The sequence below is a fragment of the Pecten maximus genome, chromosome 18, assembly GCF_902652985.1.
Source record: "Pecten maximus chromosome 18, xPecMax1.1, whole genome shotgun sequence".
NCBI classification, from domain to species: Eukaryota; Metazoa; Mollusca; class Bivalvia; order Pectinida; family Pectinidae; genus Pecten; species Pecten maximus.
The window spans coordinates 13,979,920-14,001,842 of record NC_047032.1 but is presented as its reverse complement, the minus strand read 5'-3'; the positions used below and the strand labels follow the sequence as shown (position 1 = coordinate 14,001,842).

The following is a 21,923-nucleotide window of genomic DNA, read 5'->3' as shown; positions in this document are numbered from 1 at the left end:
GAATTTCACTGAAAATTAGCTCTGAGGTCGGGACATAGTAAAACGATCAATGTGTAGGGAATGCATTTTTAATTCAATATATCAGTAAACCAGCATTTAAACAAATGTTTAATGACTAGTGGGAACTATATTACATCTGTACAAACGCACTGAAATTCATCAGTGTGATATTTCTGCAAACAAATTTACAGAAGCGTATATATCAGAATAGTTCACCCTAAAGTGAGTACCGAAATGGTTGTATTTCAAAATGCTCTATATTTCTATCTTCGGGGTCAGAATAATTTTGCAACAGCAGAAACATACCTACAAAATCACATAGAATATCAAAAATATAATACAAAGGAAGATTTTAAGCAAAAATTATCAAACCGATAACATTTGAATGAACAAAAAATACATTTACAGCAAGAAAGCGCTTCAATTTATAAACATATATCAACCCGAATAAATAACAAGCAGACAAAACTATACAATATGGTATACAAAACTAATGATATATTTTCTGCTTGAACGAGATGAACGTCGCCAATAATTAAAGCAATAATGGCCATTAAAAGTCTGTTCACCAGGCTGTGCTGGTGCAAATCCAAACAGATGATTATGAAATGTAAATAACAATGGCACGACGTCATCTACAAGTAGATACGCGGGTATTAAAATTACAATGACCGGATTCAACGGCTAAACGTATGTTTCTTCTTGCAGATTCCACTTCTCCTGAACAACTTTACGCATTCCTTTCTGAATTGTTCACTCATGAAGCTGTAAATGACAGGATTCAACGCACAACTGAACAAATAGGTCCTGAGGAAGAACTGGAAAATGGCTTGACCGGATGTGGTCAATGTGTCGTAATAGTTGGGCTGGATATATCGTATAATGACTATCACACAATAAGGAATGAAAGAGACCATGAAGAGGAGAGTTACGAGGAAAAGCATCAGTGTCGTCTTGTACATCTGCGCTCGTCTATTTTCAATGCTCTGAATCGACACTGATCTCTGCCGTTGGAACTGGGATCTCTTGAATGACGCTGACGGTTTGGAATTAATACTTCCCCTTCTGACAGAACGTGACGTGACTCCTTTGATATTTCTGGTCAGTTTACATCCTTCCGCCTGAGAGGGTTCAGTTTCACCCCCACCATTGACTTCCGAAGATGCAACAGACGCCTTTCTGGTAAGAAGGATTGGCTCAGGTTTGCGAACAGCATCTGATTCTAAAACATCATGGACAGTCCCTGTAGACGAAATACTAAGTTGGCGGCTTTTTGACAAAACTCCATCACTGATTTGACCTCGTTGGATGACTTGGTAAGCTATACAAACATAGCAGGTGATGAGAACGACATCAATAGCCAGATTTCCTGCCAGTAAAACACTTGTGAAGACCAGTGGTAGCTTTGAGGTGGTGTAACCGTCTTCTATCAAACAAAGATGCATCTTGATACAAACGTTTGGGAATGCCGTTTTCGTGATTCGCGTTTGAGTCCCATACAACACTGCTGCCGGAAGGCAAAGACAACCGCCATCACGATTAAAACAGCGATGGCTATTTTAGCATGTATGTTTATCATTGCCGGCTTCAGAGGACGGCAAATCCTCATAAATCTATCAATCGCAATAACCAGCAAAGTGAAGGAAGAAGCATTGTTCATCAGAAACGTGAACATCCGGGCAAATTTACAACGGGATGGATGATCGTAATGTACGGCGTTCAATATTATGTCGATTTCAAATGCCATGGAAACACAGTTACAAAGGTCAAACGCAGCCAACGCCATGATGAACAGACGTGATGTTGTTTTCTGCCATCTTTTCCAGTATACAGTGAAAACGATGAGATTCCCGGGGACACCGATCACAAGCATCATAATTGTTAGGATTAGGGATGGCATCAGAACATCGTTGAGGACCTTATCGTTGACGATATTTAGTACAGCATCAGGGACGAAATGACGGCATTTACTTGGGTCTGGCATTGGTCCCGCGGTGGTCGCGTTGGTCCATAGTGTTGTATTCGAAGTAGCCATAGTAAAGTCCGTCACAGTTGAAACGTAGCTTTTCGTTGTCAAGGGATCGTTTGTTATCCACATTGGTGAGGTATCTCCGAACGTCGATGGTATAATGGAAGAATTCTTTTGAATTGTTAGATTCTTCATCAGCGGTGTCGTGATATTTGCAGCACTGTTCATCTGTCGAAATATAATGCAGTTCAGACTTTGTTCATATTTTTTATGAAGCTATTATTTGATTATAAGTGAATATAATTAAAATTATTTATTTATTCCACTTTGAGCTTACGATATGTTACCAGAAAGTCGAGAAACACTGGTCAAATTCAAGGAGGTTAAAACACACTTGTTTGTGTTTACTCTATTTAGACTTTATTGAAGACGTCCTGTAAATATAATCATCTAATTGCTCGACTCGATATACATTATACATGCTCTGTATATTGTGAAACACTTTAAATGTATCATTACATTATGTGGTGTAAAGCGCATTAAATTATTTTGGAAAATTGAATAGTGCGTTATATAGATGTTGTATGATATAATAATAAATTGTCGGGATAGTGCCATATATTTGAATATGACAGAAATTTTAATTTAATAAGACCGTGCTCTTCAAAACTAAGTATGGCACTAAAGAATATTGCACTCTGGGTGGTGTAATTTTACAATACTGGTGATTCAAAAGGTATGAAGATTGTCGGTTCATCGATCGTAAAATAGACATACAAAGCGTCTTTAAATATAAAGATAGAGATACGATATCAACCGTACAGCTATTTCGCCCTTTGAAAATGTTTAAGTGATGTTAGGGCAACAATACCACAAACCCATTAAATAAAAACGAAACAAATAAAAACACAAGCAGTAAAAAAATGCTCAATAATAGCACAGTCATAAGAATAATATTTTTTGAAACTATACAGACTTATTCAAGGCGCATAGTTCCGAGACTGACGGATGCAAGCACTAGAGATATCAACGGCAATGCGAGTGTGATTTATAACTTTAAACGTTAGCTGTTCCAATAATATATAAAAACAACAAAAACAACAAAAACAAACAAACAAAAACAACAAAATCAATAGGTACATCTGATTTTGACAAAATATATATTATCTCTACCGAACTTACCTTGTTATTTATTTTACGAATCAGCTAATGCGGAGAGGGAATAGAGATATGTCTGCTTCGTCAAACCTGACAGTATGCATGAGTTATAAATCGTCAATCTGTCGGTCGCGATGCGTTGTGATGTAATTGTTTATTTCCTAGATTTGATATTGTGTATTAGCTAAGAGAGTTATTGTAACCAATGGATGGCAAGGACTAGAGATGCTGGATTGGAAAGGCCACCTTCCGGGTGGTATCAATAGATTAGGATACAACCGTGAAAAGAAAGGAAGGACTGTGATTTCAGTTTTATGGGAAAAAGTAAATCGAGCCCGGCAAAGAACGAACCATACAACTCAGACGTACGCATTAGGAGGTCTAGGCCCACCCGACGTTCTACCGACTGGGCTAAAGGAGGAAAGAAAATGTGCAAATGATTTCATCTGAAACGTCATACTTACCAATGGTGATGCAAAATGTGCATGAGACAAGAAACAACAAGAAAGAATCTCTAAATTTGAAAAAGCATCAAATTAACATGGGCAAGATAATGTAGATGAGCATATGATGTTCAGTACTGTGCTGGTTCGGAGAATGAAAATGTTTGCTTCTTACACATCGTGTTCTTAGCTTTGCTTTCTTAAAATAGGGACAATTATGGAAATTAAAACATGGGTCTTTTTCAAACATCCATAACCAGATTTTGATATTCATTTCGACCTTTTGAATATTATCGCCTCCAAGTGTCAACCGTCCTCGTACCCAGTGAAAAACACACTATTGCTTACAAGCTTCACCTGGGGCCGGGGATGGCTGTCAACACTTCCTAGGACGACACAGCTGTAAGGTGCAACTTAAATTCAATTTGATTCTTCTGTGTCTGACCCTAATTGTGTTTTGAAATGTGCTAATGTGTCCTTTAAAAAAATGGTAGACTTTTCAGTCGCCGATATTTAAATACAATAGTGACACGGCACACAGAGGACGCCATTCTCAAACCATAGCTAGTGATAGGACGTAAAACAATATATGGCACACAGAGGACTCCATTCTCAAACCATAGCTAGTGATAGGACGTAAAACAACATATGGCACACAGAGGACGCCATCAACAAACAATAGCTAGTGATAGGACGTAAAACAATATATGGCACACAGAGGACACCATCAACAAACAATAGCTAGTGGTAGGACGTAAAACAATATATGGCACACAGAGGACGCTATCAACAAACAATAGCTAGTGATAGGACGTAAAACAATATATGGCACACAGAAGACACCATCAACAAACAATAGCTAGTGGTAGGACGTAAAACAATATATGGCACACAGAGGACACCATCAACAAACAATAGCTAGTGATAGGACGTAAAACAATATATGGCACACAGAGGACGCCATCAACAAACAATAGCTAGTGATAGGACGTAAAACAATATATGGCACACAGAGGACGCCATCAACAAACCCTAGCTAGTGGTAGGACGTAAAACAATATATGGCACATAGAGGACACCATCAGCAAACAATAGCTAGTGATAGGACGTAAAACAATATATGGCACACAGAGGACGCCATCAACAAACCATAGCTAGTGATAGGACGTAAAACAATATATGGCACACAGAGGACGCCATCAACAAACCCTAGCTAGTGGTAGGACGTAAAACAATATATGGCACATAGAGGACACCATCAGCAAACAATAGCTAGTGATAGGACGTAAAACAATATATGGCACACAGAGGACGCCATCAACAAACCATAGCTAGTGATAGGACGTAAAACAATATATAGCACATAGAGGACACCATCAACAAACCATAGCTAGTGGTAGGACGTAAAACAATATATGGCACACAGAGGACGCCATCAACAAACCATAGCTAGTGATAGGACGTAAAACAATATATAGCACATAGAGGACACCATCAACAAACCATAGCTAGTGGTAGGACGTAAAACAATATATGGCACATAGAGGACACCATCAACAAACCCTAGCTAGTGGTAGGACGTAAAACAATATATGGCACACAGAGGACACCATCAACAAACAATAGCTAGTGATAGGACGTAAAACAATATATGGCACACAGAGGACGCTATCAACAAACAATAGCTAGTGGTAGGACGTAAAACAATATATGGCACACAGAGGACGCTATCAACAAACAATAGCTAGTGATAGGACGTAAAACAATATATGGCACACAGAGGACACCATCAACAAACAATAGCTAGTGATAGGACGTAAAACAATATATGGCACACAGAGGACGCCATCAACAAACAATAGCTAGTGGTAGGACGTAAAACAATATATGGCACACAGAGGACGCCATCAACAAACAATAGCTAGTGATAGGACGTAAAACAATATATGGCACACAGAGGACACCATCAACAAACAATAGCTAGTGATAGGACGTAAAACAATATATGGCACACAGAGGACGCCATCAACAAACAATAGCTAGTGGTAGGACGTAAAACAATATATGGCACACAGAGGACACCATCAACAAACAATAGCTAGTGGTAGGACGTAAAACAATATATGGCACACAGAGGACGCCGTTCCCAAACCATAGCTAGTGGTAGGACGTAAAACAATATATGGCACACAGAGGACGCCATCAACAAACAATAGCTAGTGGTAGGACGTAAAACAATATATGGCACACAGAGGACACCATCAACAAACAATAGCTAGTGGTAGGACGTAAAACAATATATGGCACACAGAGGACGCCGTTCCCAAACCATAGCTAGTGGTAGGACGTAAAACAATATATGGCACACAGAGGACGCCATCAACAAACCCTAGCTAGTGGTAGGACGTAAAACAATATATAGCACATAGAGGACGCCATCAACAAACTAAAGCTAGTGGTAGGACGTAAAACAATATATGGCACACAGAGGACGCCATCAACAAACTATAGCTAGTGGTAGGACGTAAAACAATATATGGCACACAGAGGACGCCATCAACAAACAATAGCTAGTGGAAGGACGTAAAACAATATATAGCACATAGAGGACACCATCAACAAACAATAGCTAGTGGTAGGACGTAAAACAATATATGGCACACAGAGGACACCATCAACAAACAATAGCTAGTGATAGGACGTAAAACAATATATGGCACACAGAGGACGCCATCAACAAACCCTAGCTAGTGGTAGGACGTAAAACAATATATGGCACACAGAGGACGCCATCAACAAACCCTAGCTAGTGATAGGACGTAAAACAATATATGGCACACAGAGGACGCCATCAACAAACCCTAGCTAGTGATAGGACGTAAAACAATATATGGCACACAGAGGACGCCATCAACAAACCCTAGCTAGTGGTAGGACGTAAAACAATATATGGCACATAGAGGACACCATCAGCAAACAATAGCTAGTGATAGGACGTAAAACAATATATGGCACACAGAGGACGCCATCAACAAACCATAGCTAGTGATAGGACGTAAAACAATATATGGCACACAGAGGACACCATCAACAAACCATAGCTAGTGGTAGGACGTAAAACAATATATAGCACATAGAGGACACCATCAACAAACCATAGCTAGTGATAGGACGTAAAACAATACAAAATCACACTGTAGTCAGCCTAGACCATAAAAAAAAAACAGAAAAAGAAGGAATGCTCCTTTCCAATAAAAGTGGCGGGCGAGTGACCACATTAGTTAAGGGACCTGGTCCCTGGCTGTTCCTGTTGTAGAAATGAACCCTAAGTCAATCGGTCGTACTGTGTTCTTTCTTTTTCTTTTTTTTTTTTTTTTTTAGTGACTTCGTTATGGAATTATAAATCAAACTGGCTATGATCTTTAAAAGGTCGGAAACTGTATCTGCTATCAGACACAACTAAACGTGGGATTTCTTAGCATTATTTCATTCCACAACGTTTTTATTTTCATTTTTTCCCCAATGTCTCCTTTGACACTACAATTTTGGTTTTTAGTTGAGGAAGGTTACATGTTGTGCTCTTTCCTTTCCGAGAAATAACAAGTCTATGATACACTGTATTACTACACTGTACTGTTGCCATATTCTTGAGCTTTTGTTTTAAATTTGATGCCAATAAGGCCAGGATCGCTCTTTGTCATTATTATACAATATAAAATGACACAGTAACTTATTGCACTGTAGTTAAAATGTTTTACTAAGGACTTTTTCTAAACAGTTCATATATTGTTTAACCATAGTTATAATTACTAAACAGTTCACATCCTTTTGAATATAGACACAATGTACTTAACAGCTCATACCATTTTGACAATAGACATAATTACTAAACAGTTCATTTATCACAGATATTACAATGGAATCAAAAGGCACAAATACAAAATATAACTTAATCCACACATCAAATATTCAGTTTAAAAACTTCCACGTGAATGAGGTTTTTAACTATTATTTCCTATCTGTTTGGATGGTGATACAAATGTGGCTCCATCTTTTGACAAACCTATCCCATCAAACAGTGAAGGAAGTGGTCAAGTCACGCCACCTAGTGCATTTAATGAGTATCTTTGTTGTCTCCCCTTCATTCGCATAGGCGAGGACAGTCGTGGCGTGGTATGTGATTTTCATCGCATATATCACGTGATTTTGAAATAATACAAAAGTGTAAGTTTTCAGAGTTTTATATCTTTTACAGTTGTGACGTCATTTCCGGAACTTGCAACCTCCGTTCCCTGATAAACATCCGGGTCCTCAGTTTGCCTATGTCCGATAAGTCGAATGGTCTCATCCGACTTCCCGTATAGTCCTCTACAGTACAGCCACATCATGTTGATGATGATTACAAACAGCGCCAGACTTATCCACTGAAACAATCAGAAAATGTCGAGATGTATATGCACGTGTCAACAAATATCAACAAAACTATATTTATATAAACACTCTTTAAAACAGGGTGAAAATGTCCAGGTGTTTCAGAATAGTTGTCATCTTCTAATCTATCGACCAAACCCGACATGGAAATATATAAGGTCAAATCCGGGAAATATTGCGTTCTCAAAAACGGAACTGTGGTATCGATTTGAACCACAAGGCATATCATTGAACAGGAAACGCCTCAAATCAAAGTCAAAGAAAAAAAATCCCACAATAAGCAAGTGTTTAGTTGAGCTGTAAAGATTAATTTCAACACTTAATGGTCCGACACAGCCAGAATATATCGGTTATTTGAAAAAAAATGTAATGAAGGTCTGGGTATTACTAGTACCTGCCTAGCAGTTAATATGTACCGTGTGTATATGGTTATAACTTTATCGAACAGAACTGTAACTATTTAAAAGGTCTTGGTGCCGAACTATTACATTTTGAAGGTCTGTGTGCCGAACTGCTACCGTTTAAAGGTTTAAGTGCCGAACTGGTGAACTATCTTGCAAGTAAATGTTTTTGAGCCGAAATTTCAAATGAAAAAATGTACGTACTTGTACTATTGTTACCATAAACGTCTCAGTGCCGAACTCGTACCACTTCTCCTCCAGATCAGACTCGTCCTGAATCAAGTCCACTGCCCACCACACCAGGATGACCAATGCCTCTATAGGGGCGATAACCCTTAAAAATACAAACGCTCAATCAAAAGTATTTTCAGTTTCCCCTAGACCAAGTTAGACCAAGTCTAGTTAGAAATCACGGTCCTACTCGGACGAAATGTCGTCATTTGGTTATATTTACATTTGCTCCTCATTTCCCCATTGACACAATGCTAAGATGAAGTTGCCACCATACGCCTATAACACCCAGTGCCTCAGGTTATAACACCCAGCGGGTCATGTGACATTAAAAAGGCGGGATTTTTTTGTGTTTGTTTAGTGTTTTTCAAAGCTGACAAAAATAGTAAGACAATGTAAATATAAGTATTGAACAGAGGTTTTAATGTTGTTATAGTCCATATGGCAGCAAGATGTATGGTGGGCAAATGTAGCAACCCTAACGGGTTCCCATGCCATTTGCCCACCATACATCTTGCTGCCATATCCACTATAACAACATTAAAACCACTGTTCATTGCTTAAGTGTGTGCGTTTACGTTGATTAATTTTACGTCATCCTTCGGTAGATTTCATGAAGCCAGTAACACAGACAGAACCATTGAAACTGTCTTTTTACTTTTGATACTTTTTGTCTTGTTTTCGAGACAGCGATGTTTGCATCATTTAAGGCCAAGCAACAATGGAAATTACAATCCTAGGTATCCCCTACCTACACAAAAGATGATCAAAGGTGACCTTTGACCATTTAACATCGACGAATAAAAATCCCCCCCCCCCCCCCCCCCCCCCCCGGAATAAGTAAAAAAAGTCGTTTACTAAGATAAAGATAAACACATCAAAACTTATCTAAAACGATTGATTGTTTTTGTTTTTAATTTATTTGGTTTCATATTTTTATCAATACTAAAAATGAACTGTTTGTAAAATAAATGTCATATTATGTCTATTGCATGTTGACAATAACCTTTGAAGGACAGACAAGTTGTTTCTTTAAGTGACTCCGCCAATTATATCAAATTAGCATAAGATCTTATGTGTACATCTGTTTCCTGTTTCAAGGACTCGTCTTGTCAGTGATGTCGGGGTTAAACGTGTAGGTGGAGATCACAAACACTTACAAGATACAATAATATATACAATAGTGTACAATTAAAACATGAAGCATCATGTCAGAAGAGCTACAGTATTATTACGATATTATGACGACCTCACTTTGGGGACATCAATCTAGTTTTAAGTAGTTCACAAACACATATGGCAACAATTGAGATTCCGGTTGTTGTTTTTTTTTACAATTGCCCACTCTTCAGAAGCATTATTTGACTTTGTAAGAGAGCCGACTACATTGGAATTTACATGTTCTCTTCTTTCTAAACAACTTTTTTCTTTCCACCGTCTGCCTCGACACTGCCTGCCTTTTGAGCTGATCGTTCAGTATATATGGTAATATATTCGCGGTCATTACATAGAGCGTGAATATGAAAACGTAGCGAATGTAAATACTGAAATTATAGAAGTATCTACTGCATACTGTATAGTTATGAATTTTCACGGTGCTAATATTTTGCGGTTGGCAGCGTCTAACAAACATAGTTCGTGGTAGTTAATTTCGCGCAACCTTGCATATTATTCTTTCTCTTGTCAAAAAAAACCCCTAAATAATTATTAACTATATAGGAGATCTACTTACAACACGATCCATTTCCAGAAAGCCGGGAGCTTCCAATCATCGATCCCGTAATCGTTGAACAGATGTAGCCGGAATTTATTTAATCCGTACCTGATGACAAGGTACTGAAGCATTAGACCGTTAATGAGGAGGGCAAACGCCCACACGAAGTCCTGCACAGAAAAGTAGATACAATGTAAGTGTTGTATTATAAGAGATATTAGGCTTCCAAATGCCCCGAAATACCAGGTTAACATGAGGACGGGTTGAACAGTCATGTGAGGACGGGTGTTTTGGGTAACAACAATATCAGTGTTCATATAAGGCGAGTGTGACTCCCAAAGCTAGGTCATATGAAGACGAGAGCTCAATGCACACCAACTGTCTAGGTCATTGGGGACTGATGAACACAGGAACATCAACAGCCTTGGTTATTAGGGGACGGGCGTACAGGTGGACACCAACAACCTTGGTTATTATGGACTGGTGTACAGGGGGACGTCAACAACCTTGGTTATTTGGGGACAGGTGTACAGTGGGACATCAACAGCCTTGGTTATTTAGGGACAGGTGTACAGGTGGACACCAACAGCCCTGGTTAATTGGGGACAGGTGTGCAGGGGGACATCAACAACCTTGGTTATTTGGGGACGGGTGTACAGGGGGACATCAACAGCTTTGGTTATTTGGGGACAGGTGTACAGGGGGACACCAACAGCCTTGGTTATTTGGGACAGGTGTACAGGGGACACAAACAACCTTGGTTATTTGGGGGACAGGTTTGCAGGGGGACACCAGTAGCATTGGTTATTAGGGGCAGGTGTACAGGGGGGCACCAACAGCCTTGGTTATTTGGGACAGGTGTAAAGGGAGACATCAACAGCCTTGGTTATTTAGGGACAGGTGTACAGGGGGACATCAACAACCTTGGTTATTAGGGACAGGTGTACAGGGGGACACAAATAGCCTTGGTTATTAGGGACAGGTGTACAGGAGGACACCAACAACCTTGGTTATTAGGGACAGGTGTACAGGGGGACACCAACAGCCTTGGTTATTTGGGGACAGGTGTACAGGGGGACACCAACAACCTTGGTTATTTGGGGACAGGTGTACTGGGGGACATCAATAGCCTTGGTTATTAGGGACAGGTGTACAAGGGGACACCAATAGCCTTGGTTATTTGGGGACAGGTGTACAGGGGGACATCAACAGCCTTGGTTATTGAGGGACAGGTGTACAGGGGGACACCAAAAACCTTGGTTATTGAGGGACAGGTGTACAGGGGGACACCAACAGCCTTGGTTATTAGGGACAGGTGTACAGGGGGACATCAATAGCCTTGGTTATTAGGGACAGGTGTACATGGGGACATCAACAGCCTTGGTTATTAGGGCACAGGTGTACAGGGGACATCAACAGCCTTGGTTATTAGGGACAGGTGTACAGTGGGACATCAACAGCCTTGGTTATTTGGGGACAGGTGTACAGGGGGACACCAACAGCCTTGGTTATTTGGGGACAGGTGTACAGGGGGACACCAACAACCTTGGTTATTTGGGGACAGGTGTACTGGGGGACATCAATAGCCTTGGTTATTAGGGACAGGTGTACAAGGGGACACCAACAGCCTTGGTTATTAGGGACAGGTGTACAGGAGGACATCAACAGCCTTGGTTATTAGGGGACAGGTGTACAGGGGGACACCAACAGCCTTGGTTATTAGGGGACAGGTGTACAGGGGGACACCAACAGCCTTGGTTATTAGGGACAGGTGTACAGGGGGACATCAACAGCCCTGGTTATTAGGGGACAGGTGTACAGGGGGACACCAACAGCCTTGGTTATTTGGGGACAGGTGTACAGGGGGACATCAACAGCCTTGGTTATTAGGGACAGGTGTACAGGGGGACACCAACAGCCTTGGTTATTTGGGGACAGGTGTACAGGGGGACATCAACAGCCTTGGTTATTTGGGGACGGGTGTACAGGGGGACACCAACAGCCTTGGTTATTAGGGACAGGTGTACATGGGGACACCAACGACCTTGGTTATTAGGGACAGGTGTACAGGGGGACACCAACAGCCTTGGTTATTTTGGGACAGGTGTACAGGGGGACACCAACAGCCTTGGTTATTTGGGGACAGGTGTACAGGAGGACACCAACAGCCTTGGTTATAAGGGACAGGTGTACAGGGGGACAAAAACAACCTTGGTTATTTGGGGACAGGTGTACAGGGGGACACCAACAGCCTTGGTTATTTGGGGACAGGTGTACAGGGGGACACCAACAACCTTGGTTATTAGGGACATGTGTACAGGGGGACACCAACAGCCTTGGTTATTTGGGGACGGGTGTACAGGGGGACATCAACAGCCTTGGTTATTTGGGGACAGGTGTACAGGGGGACACCAACAGCCTTGGTTATTTGGGGACAGGTGTACAGGGGGACACCAACAGCCTTGGTTATTAGGGACAGGTGTACAGGGGGACACCAACAGCCTTGGTTATTTGGGGACAGGTGTACAGGGGGACACCAACGACCTTGGTTATTTGGGGACAGGTGTACAGGGGGACACCAACAGCCTTGGTTATTTGGGGACAGGTGTACAGGGAGAGACCAACAGCCTTGGTTATTTGGGGACAGGTGTACAGTCGGACATCAACAACCTTGGTTATATATGGACAGGTGTACAGTGGGACACCAACAACCTTGGTTATTTGGGGACAGGTGTACAGTGGGACATCAACAACCTTGGTTATATATGGACAGGTGTACAGGGGGACACCAACAGCCTTGGTTATTTGGGGACAGGTGTACAGGGGGACACCAACAGCCTTGGTTATTTGGGGACAGGTGTACAGGGGGACACCAACAGTCTTGGTTATTTGGGGACAGGTGTACAGGGGAACATCAACAACCTTGGTCATTCGGGACAGGTGTACAGGGGGACATCAACAACCTTGGTTATATGGGGACAGGTGTACAGGGGGACACAAATAGCCTTGGTTATTTGGGGGCAAGTGTCAATATTTCTAGATCTATGACAAGAATAGAATTAAACACCAATGCCTGATTGGTCAATATATCTATGAAAAGAATATAATGAAAAACAATATTTAATTGGTCAATAAATCTTTGACAAGGATATAACCTGATGGCAATACCTGATTGGTTAATATATCTATGTTCACCGCCGACATCACACCAACACCAAACGTCAACAGTACTGTACCGGGCATACCAAACTTCCGAGGGACTACAAAATAGAGGATTCCCGAACAGTCACTACACCGGTGCACTATAGGCAATGTTTTACAATTTGTAACTTCCGATGAGGAGATTGTTGAAGATAATATGTATTTCTCTGTTGTGAACCAAAATACCTCCAATATAAAGAAGATGACAATTTTTCATGTTATGTATGTAAAACAGATTTGTAACTGATCACTAGTTTGAAAATGAGGAGATCTGATGCAGTTTGTTGTTTTAATCTGCTGCGGGTTTTGTTATTTGTTGCAGTTGTTGTTATCAATTTGAGAGAGCTTTATTTAGTAACGGAGTCATAAAACCAAAAATCACTGTGTGTACTCTGAAATAAACAGTGATATTATGAGTCTTGTTTCAGCCCCTTGCAGCCAATGTAAGACTAAAGAGTAGAGTTTGTGTTTTGTTGTTGTTTGTTTGTTGTTGTTGGGTTTTTTTTCATTTTAATAACACAAAAAACGGGGTACGGAACAATTAGATTTAACTTAAACAACGTTTAGAAGGGGATACGATACGGGCTAGGAAATAATGAACCGATTGTAATGAACATTCACATGAGTGATCTTTGCGCCAACATTTGCTCTGTTGCAAATATATGCTTTATCTGAAAGAACTAATTTTGCATGTTTACCTCTATAACATAACAGTTACAATACCCTGAGATTTTTTATGGTTACCGTACTTACGTCCAAAATCTTCCAATGTATGACAGACGAGCTCCATGTTTGAAATAAGGGAGGTAACTCCCGCACACGACAGACAAAGGAAGAAGAGAATAGCTAGAATTCGTCCCAATGTTCCCAGCGTAGAAAACAGGACAGGGATCCTGAAAGGTGTTATAAAACGTCTTACTTTGAATTTAATGATTATAAACACGGTATGTTCTCAATAAAGTCCCTCCCTGGCTGATTGATTTCAGAAATTTGAACATATTTTTTTTGTTTTTTCAGACTAAAAAAAGTTTCTCTTATAAAATGAGAATACTGATGTGTACACAATGAATATCAATAAAAATCGAAGGAAATTAAAACATGAATAAATCAATAGTACACTGAAACCATTGTTAATGTATAAGAATTATCAAGTCAAGTTCCTAGGACAAAACTTCTTTAAAAATCACCATAAAACATATAGTTTAAAAGCTAAAATACCCTCATGACAAATCTATAAAGATACCAAAGACAGTCAAAGCGTCAGGAATCCATACCATATAAATGTGAGGCCCGTGCTGGCGGGCCCGCTGGTCTTCAGAATCGTGACAATATCGCTCCTCAACAGGTGTGGGCTGTTGGTAATCAGGGTCGAAAATACAGTCGAGAATATCATTATCCCGCATACCAGGCTGTGGAATATGACAGAGTTAGATCACTAAACTGCTTGCTCTGTGTGGCTTGATTGATTAATTGGGTGAAGGAGACAAAATACAGGGGAGGGTGTGTGTTCTGCCGGCTTCCTGGATGCAGAGGTTTGGTCCCAATAGTGGAAAATAAAAGAGTTTTACTCTTCTATATTTTTTTTTAGATAAAAGCATTTGATCAAATTTGCCTTGCAGGTTTCTTAGGCGAAGGGTACTGAATATCATGTAACTTGAAAGTCTATATTCCTGGAAGCATAGGGGCATAATTTCAGTTTTTAAAACCAATAAAACGATATATTATCAGTGGCCTGAAACTGATCACATGGATATCTTTCATCACATTGCATTGTTATATGGCACTGTTTTAATATGTGTATTGGGATTTTGTCAAATACTGTCAAATATATGTATGTAATTTAGGTGTTGTCATGGTTACCAGTCACTTATAATGACCTCGTAGTAGCATGTTAGCTCGAAGTGTTGTTGCCATGGTTACATATTTATACATTTTGTGTTTGTGTGTGTGTGTTTTTATAGGGGGGAGGTTGATAAAATAACTCGGTTATCTCCCTTAATTATTACCTGACTACATTGTTAGTTGCCGGTATCAGTGTGGCGTATTTTACGATTGCGTGATCACGTGTCATGAAGGAGGAGTATGGAATCATGAGGCCCATACCAGCGCCGGTGTCAAATGCGTTCTGGCTGATCGCGTCCACCCAAAGTCGAGGCTTTCCGAAAGATTCTTTCAAAGAGAGAAGACATGTTTCAATGGCGATTTTTAAAAAAAAACCTGTTAAGTACTTATTACTCATATTTAAGCGGATATTTTAATATTTTATTACTAAAAAAATGTCGTTTTCATTTAAAATCAATTTCTCAAAATGACTAGATTGTGCTTTAAATTTGACTTTTTCTCCTTACCCCAATCCGGAGTGAAAAGAAATTTAATTCCGTAATCCGCATACTCCCTCGTCAGAGACCAAATAAATGTAAATAATATTATCACCAGAAGGACCGGAACAAGCACCATATTGACTTTCTCAAACGTTTTCACGCCCTTGATCACAGCTGAGCCCGCCGCCAATAAAGCCAGTGCGTGAGTGAGAATGGGCCAATAACTGTCCTATAAAAAAACATGCGGTGCGTTACCTAAGACATAGACGGCAAAAACGTATCCCCGATTCCGAGTGATATTGACTGCAGTGACTGAATGGTTTAATAATAAATGCCTTAGGCGTTATTTTTAAATAATCATCATGTCAAGTTCCAATATGAAAGCCATTTTTCATTAACGGCGTTAAGTGCGACCCGATGACAAATCACTTATGAAACATAAGAATGACGTGATATGGTTTTGACGTTACATCAAATTATAAAATTATTGATATATATTTTTTAAATTAAGAATAGATGAAAAGGATTACTTACTTCTGCAAAGTCTTTGAATATTTTTGTGCTGTCAGGCTCTTCACTTGGTAGTTCATGTGCGATGCAGTAATAAACATAATAAAAACACCAGCCCAGGACAACGGAATAGTAACATCTGTAAACAGCAAACGGTTATAAACAACAGGTCAGGACAATGGAAAATTAACATCTATAAACAACAAACAGTTATAAACAACAGGTCAGGGCAACGGAATAGTAATATCTATAAACAACAAACGGTTATAAACAACAGGTCAGGACAACGGAATAGTAATATCTATAAACAACAAGCTATTATAAACAACAGCCCTGGACAACGGAATAGTAATATATGTAAACAAAAATCAGTTATAAACAACAGCCCAGGACATTGGAATAGCAACATCTATAAACAACAGCCAATGCCAACGGAAAAGTAATATCTGTAAACAACAGGTCAGGGCAATAGAATAGTAACATCTTTAAACAACAAACGGTTATAAACAACAGCCCAGGACAACGGAATAGTAATATATGTAAACAACAGCCAATGCCAACGGAAAAGTAATATATGTAAACAACAGTCAAGGACAACGGAATAGTAATATCTATAAACAAAAAACAGTTATAAACAACAGGTCAGGGCAATAGAATAGTAACATCTTTAAACAACAAACGGTTATAAACAACAGCCCAGGACAACGGAATAGTAATATATGTAAACAACAGTCAATGACAACGGAAAAGTAATATCTGTAAACAACAGTCAAGGACAACGGAATAATAATATCTATAAACAAAAAACAGTTATAAACAACAGGTCAGGGCAACAGAATAGTAACATCTTTAAACAACAAACGGTTATAAACAACAGCCCAGGACAACGGAATAGTAATATATGTAAACAACAGCCAATGACAACGGAATAATGATATATGTAAACAACAAACTGTTATAAACAACAGCCCAGGACAACGGCAAAGTAGCATCTGTAAACAACAAACTGTTATAAACAACAGCCCAGGACAACGGAATAGTAATATCTGTAAACAACAAACGGTTATAAACAACAGGTCAGGACAACGGAAAAGTAACATATATAAACAACAAACGGTTATTACCAACAGCCCAGGACAACGGAAGCGTAATATCTATATACAATAAACTGTTATAAGCAACAGCCCAGGACAACGGAATAGTAACATCTGTAAACAACAGTCAATGACAACGGAATAGTAGCATCTGTAAACAACAAACTGTTATAAACAACATCCCAGGACAACGGAATAGTAATATATGTAAACAACAAACTGTTATAAACAACAGCCCAGGGCAACGGAAAAGTAACATCTGTTAACAACAGCCGATGACAACGGAATAGTAACATCTATAAACAACAAACAGTTATAACCAACAGCCCAGGACAACGGAATAGTAACATCTGTTAACAACAAACGGTTATAAACAACAGCCCAGGACACGGAATTGAGTAGTGAAATATATAAACAACAAACGGTTATAAACGACAGTCAATGACAACGGAAAAGTAGCATCTGTAAACAACAAACTGTTATAAACAACAGTCAATGACAACGAAATAGTAATATCTGTAAACCAAAATTAGCATACAAGACATAATTCATTCCCGCACAATATAATCCATCGAAGAGGAGATATCTTTTTGTACTTACGAGATGAGAAATGTCACCATTGATATCCATGCGCCACACCAAGCGGCCTTATCACCGAGTATTTTGCGGAAGGATCCAATAATGGCCTTTTTGGTGTAGCGTCCAGTTCCATACTCGATAAGCAGCATAGGGCTGGACCATAGGAAAAGGAATGCCATCCATACTATCAGAAAAACAAGCCCACCTAGAAAAGAGAAAAATACGGAAACGTTTCAGCTACCTTATATATCTGGGTTATGTTTATTGAAATAAACGAGTTCAATTATTTGATATGCCACGAACCTCCATTATTGAACGAATTCCATATATAAGATTCTGTATATCACATAATTTATATTTATGAAAATATAAGAAAATCTTTCTATCACTGTCTATATAAAGAAGACTTTCGACTCGGGCAGTATGTTTTTTCTCTGCAGAGATAATTATGTGATGCCTTATACTTATTTTGTGGCCATACTTTTTGATGACGTCCCGATATTCTTATTACATATATACATGTACACGTTTGTCCTAGATATAGAGGTTACACAACGAGTAGTTCTTGGATATGGAATTTATTTCACTCGAGTTTATTATTTTTTTAAAGTTACAAAAGAGCTTTGCGAGTGTCTTTTGTAACTTTAAAAAAATACTAAACGAGAGTGTAACAAATTCCATATCCACTAACCAAGAGTCGTGTGACCTGTTTCTACCACAATAGTTATTCAGTGGGCAATGGCAGTATTGTTTTGTCATCTGTATACACATACAACATATGCAAAATAGGCGCAGCGATATGACCCATATGAAAAAGAAGCTAATTAGTATTCAAAATTGACATTTGTGAAATTTCGACCAGCGTAATGCGAGGATCTATACCGACGGAATAGAGCATCGATTTGGGACTAAATGGGTGTTTGGGGGTAAATAAATATCTCATTTATCCATACATGGTATATGTAAGGTAGGTGTTATGTCACACCCGATTTTATTATTAGCACAGAATTAGCGACACCAAAATCGGTGTCGGAGAATTCCACGTTTTTATATAGTAGTGCTCTCTGGTCCTACACCAGACATGGTGACAGGGTCAGAGGAAACTGGGTCTAACTCTCATGTTGATGTGATTGAACATATTCGGTCGTGTTTTAAAATATAATCTTACCAGGGAATTAATTAGTGACGTTGCAAAACTGGCACTTACCCTCGTTTTCACTGTTGTTAGCGACAATTCTAGGGAAGCGCCAGATATTCCCAGTACCAACCACACACCCAAGACAGGAACATATAAGCCCCAACTTAGTACTGAATCGTGGCGTAGCCTGGTCCTCCTTCTCCTGAAAATCAAGACGGCAGTTATAACAGTCATGAATGCCATCTATTTCTCATTCTGTTATAAACATTGATAAACTGCACACTAGAAATACACTCCAAAATACATTCTTAAATATGATTGTGACATGCTGTTGGTATTTATTACGACCATCAGGAAATTTTAACTGTCGAAACTGTTGTTCCAAATAATTCGTAATCTTTAATTTAGAGGAAAGAACCTAAGATTCCTCATAAATGCCTTATCAGTCATTATAAGCATTTTAAAAAGAAATAATCAAACACAAATGCCAACATTTAAATTTGAAATCATTTTGAAATTTTTTTTTTTTTAAATTCCCCTGTGAAACTTACGCTACATGGCAGTGTATTAAATAATTTTGTCTATGATCGCAAGAGTTGTTCCCCTTTAGGAATAAGTTTCATCATATGAGCATGTATGATATTTTAAGTACTTCTGAATCGGGACATTTAACTCTGATTTTAACTGTTATTACTAGTATATTGGCAGATATTCTTATGTGCGATTGGTTCATACATCGGTGTCTTTACAAGATACAAGATACACGAATTTGTATTTAACGTCGCATATTTAAAACAGTAAACAACAGTGTTTTGTGTTTTAACGTATATACACGAGGGGTAATCTATATAAAGTTTCCTTATGTAAACAAAGGCAATATAGCAAGAGTTTACTCTGTATAAACAAATGCACGTCAAAAGGGCATTATATCGATATTTTACTATGTATCCGAGGGACAATATATCAAGGTTTTGCTGTATATTAGCAAAGGGCCCGTCAAAGGGCATTATATTGGTATTTTACTATGTATCCGAGGGACAATATATCAAGGTTTTGCTGTATATTAGCAAAGGGCGCGTCAAAGGGCATTATATCGGTATTTTACTATGTATCCGAGGGACAATATATCAAGGTTTTGCTGTATATTAGCAAAGGGCCCGTCAATGGGCATTATATTGGTATTTTATTATGTATCCGAGGGACAATATATCAAGGTTTTGCTGTATATTAGCAAAGGGCCCGTCAAAGGGCATTATATTGGTATTTTATTATGTATCCGAGGGACAATATATCAAGGTTTTGCTGTACATTTTATTTTTGTATATTAGCAAAGGGCCCGTTAAAGGGCATTATATCGGTATTTTACTATGTATCCAATGGACAATATATCAAGGTTTTACTGTATATTAGCAAAGGGCCCATCAAAGGGCATTATATCGAAGTTTTGCTACGAGTAATATAAACAAGGGACATTATAGCAAGTTTTTACAAAGTATAAACAAAGGTAAGTGAAGTGTTATTATATCGAGGTTTTAATGTGTAAACGAGGGACAGTATATCACGATTTTAAGGGCATTGTATCGAGATTTTATTATGAAAGATATAAACAAGGGGAAATGTATACAGATTTTACTGTATATAAACAAAGGCGCATCAAAAGGCATCGTATCGAGATTTCTCTATATAAACGAAGGAATCCATCCATCGTGGTTTCGCAGAAAATAAGCAAAAGACGTTATGTCGGTAAGTTTACTTATAAAAGTGAAGGGCATTGCATATGCCTCTCCTTGGGTTCGAACTTCGTGCCAAGTCCCTGTGACGAGTAATAATCCGTCTCCTGGGCGTTGGTACGTTTCGATATAGGGAATCTCACAAAATCAACACTAGATATATCTCCGAAATGTTATCAAACATCGTTTTAACATCAGCACCATCGAACATATAGATCTCTTTAGTAATCCGGGTGTTGGAATCAAAATGTCATTCGCTTCAAACTGTAATAGCTGCTCCATTTAGCATCTGACAAAATCCAATTATATCAATAAAATAAATATTGTGTGAATATGGCTATTGAACTCTGTTTTTATTGTATTTACTGTGGTATGAACGCAATGGGATGTAGACACATTATCAATATATCAGCAGAGCTACTTAGAATACACATTTGTATATCGTGTACGGTAATCAGGTGCATACTAATGTAAACACAATAACAAGACATAACACTGTGTGATCCGCGGGCTTAACGCTGAAAACTGCATTGGGTTTTATTTTATATATTAGGGAAATTTATATGAAGATGCTATTACACATATATGAATGCAAATTATAAACATATTCTTAACTTACCCGCCGCTCTATTGGATCCTCCAAGCTCATCGCCATTGATAGACCGAGTGATTGCATTCCGTGATAAATAGGTTATCTGTATATATATCCCATGTTAAAACTTTATAATATTCAATATACAAAGTATATGCTTCACCTATATATAACCAATCCCATGACACACACGACTGTAGTGGTACATCGTCACATGGCCGGGTTATCTCCGAGATAATCTTCGTGCCGGATTCAGATAACTGTTATGATCTGTTGTGTATGTAATGTATATGACCCACCAATCGAACTCTAGGTGACGTCATACTGAATGTAAACTACATGCAAATCGGTATGTAATTATTTTCCTGGTCCCGGTTTCATCAACCCTTCTTACTTGAGGAAATTTCTGAA

The 21,923-nt window shown here is 38.9% G+C and overlaps 2 protein-coding genes across 2 annotated transcripts; both read right to left on the bottom strand.

Moving 5' to 3' along the window:
* Positions 1 to 677: 677 nt before the first annotated feature.
* On the bottom strand, positions 678 to 1,445 carry LOC117316243. Its single transcript, XM_033870781.1, has one exon. It carries the CDS (start codon positions 1,443 to 1,445, stop codon positions 678 to 680), a length of 768 nt encoding a protein of 255 aa, XP_033726672.1.
* Positions 1,446 to 6,931: 5,486 nt separating this feature from the next.
* Positions 6,932 to 21,729, bottom strand: LOC117316094 (uncharacterized sodium-dependent transporter YocR-like). The gene is made up of 12 exons (XM_033870584.1): positions 21,540 to 21,729; positions 19,260 to 19,392; positions 18,074 to 18,257; positions 16,404 to 16,518; positions 15,897 to 16,098; positions 15,555 to 15,717; positions 14,823 to 14,957; positions 14,302 to 14,441; positions 13,516 to 13,607; positions 10,366 to 10,517; positions 8,607 to 8,736; positions 6,932 to 7,994 (listed from the first exon to the last, which is right to left on the bottom strand). The coding sequence occupies exons 1-12, from the start codon at positions 21,594 to 21,596 to the stop codon at positions 7,803 to 7,805; spliced, it is 1,695 nt and encodes a 564-aa protein (XP_033726475.1). The 5' UTR covers positions 21,597 to 21,729; the 3' UTR covers positions 6,932 to 7,802.
* Between the last annotated feature and the right edge of the window lie 194 nt (positions 21,730 to 21,923).

What these genes read in the sequence shown, in the direction of transcription:
- LOC117316094 (XM_033870584.1), bottom strand. Translation starts at nt 21,596, where the DNA reads ATGCAATCACTCGGTCTATCAATGGCGATGAGCTTGGAGGATCCAATA. An exon ending in ACGGGCCTCACATTTATATG is followed by an intron (nt 14,442 to 14,822) that starts GTATGGATTCCT and finishes AACACCTTTCAG; the next exon opens with GATCCCTGTCCTGTTTTCTA. An exon ending in TTATGGTAACAATAGTACAA is followed by an intron (nt 7,995 to 8,606) that starts GTACGTACATTT and finishes TGATTGTTTCAG; the next exon opens with TGGATAAGTCTGGCGCTGTT.
- LOC117316243 (XM_033870781.1), bottom strand. Translation starts at nt 1,445, where the DNA reads ATGCATCTTTGTTTGATAGAAGACGGTTACACCACCTCAAAGCTACCA.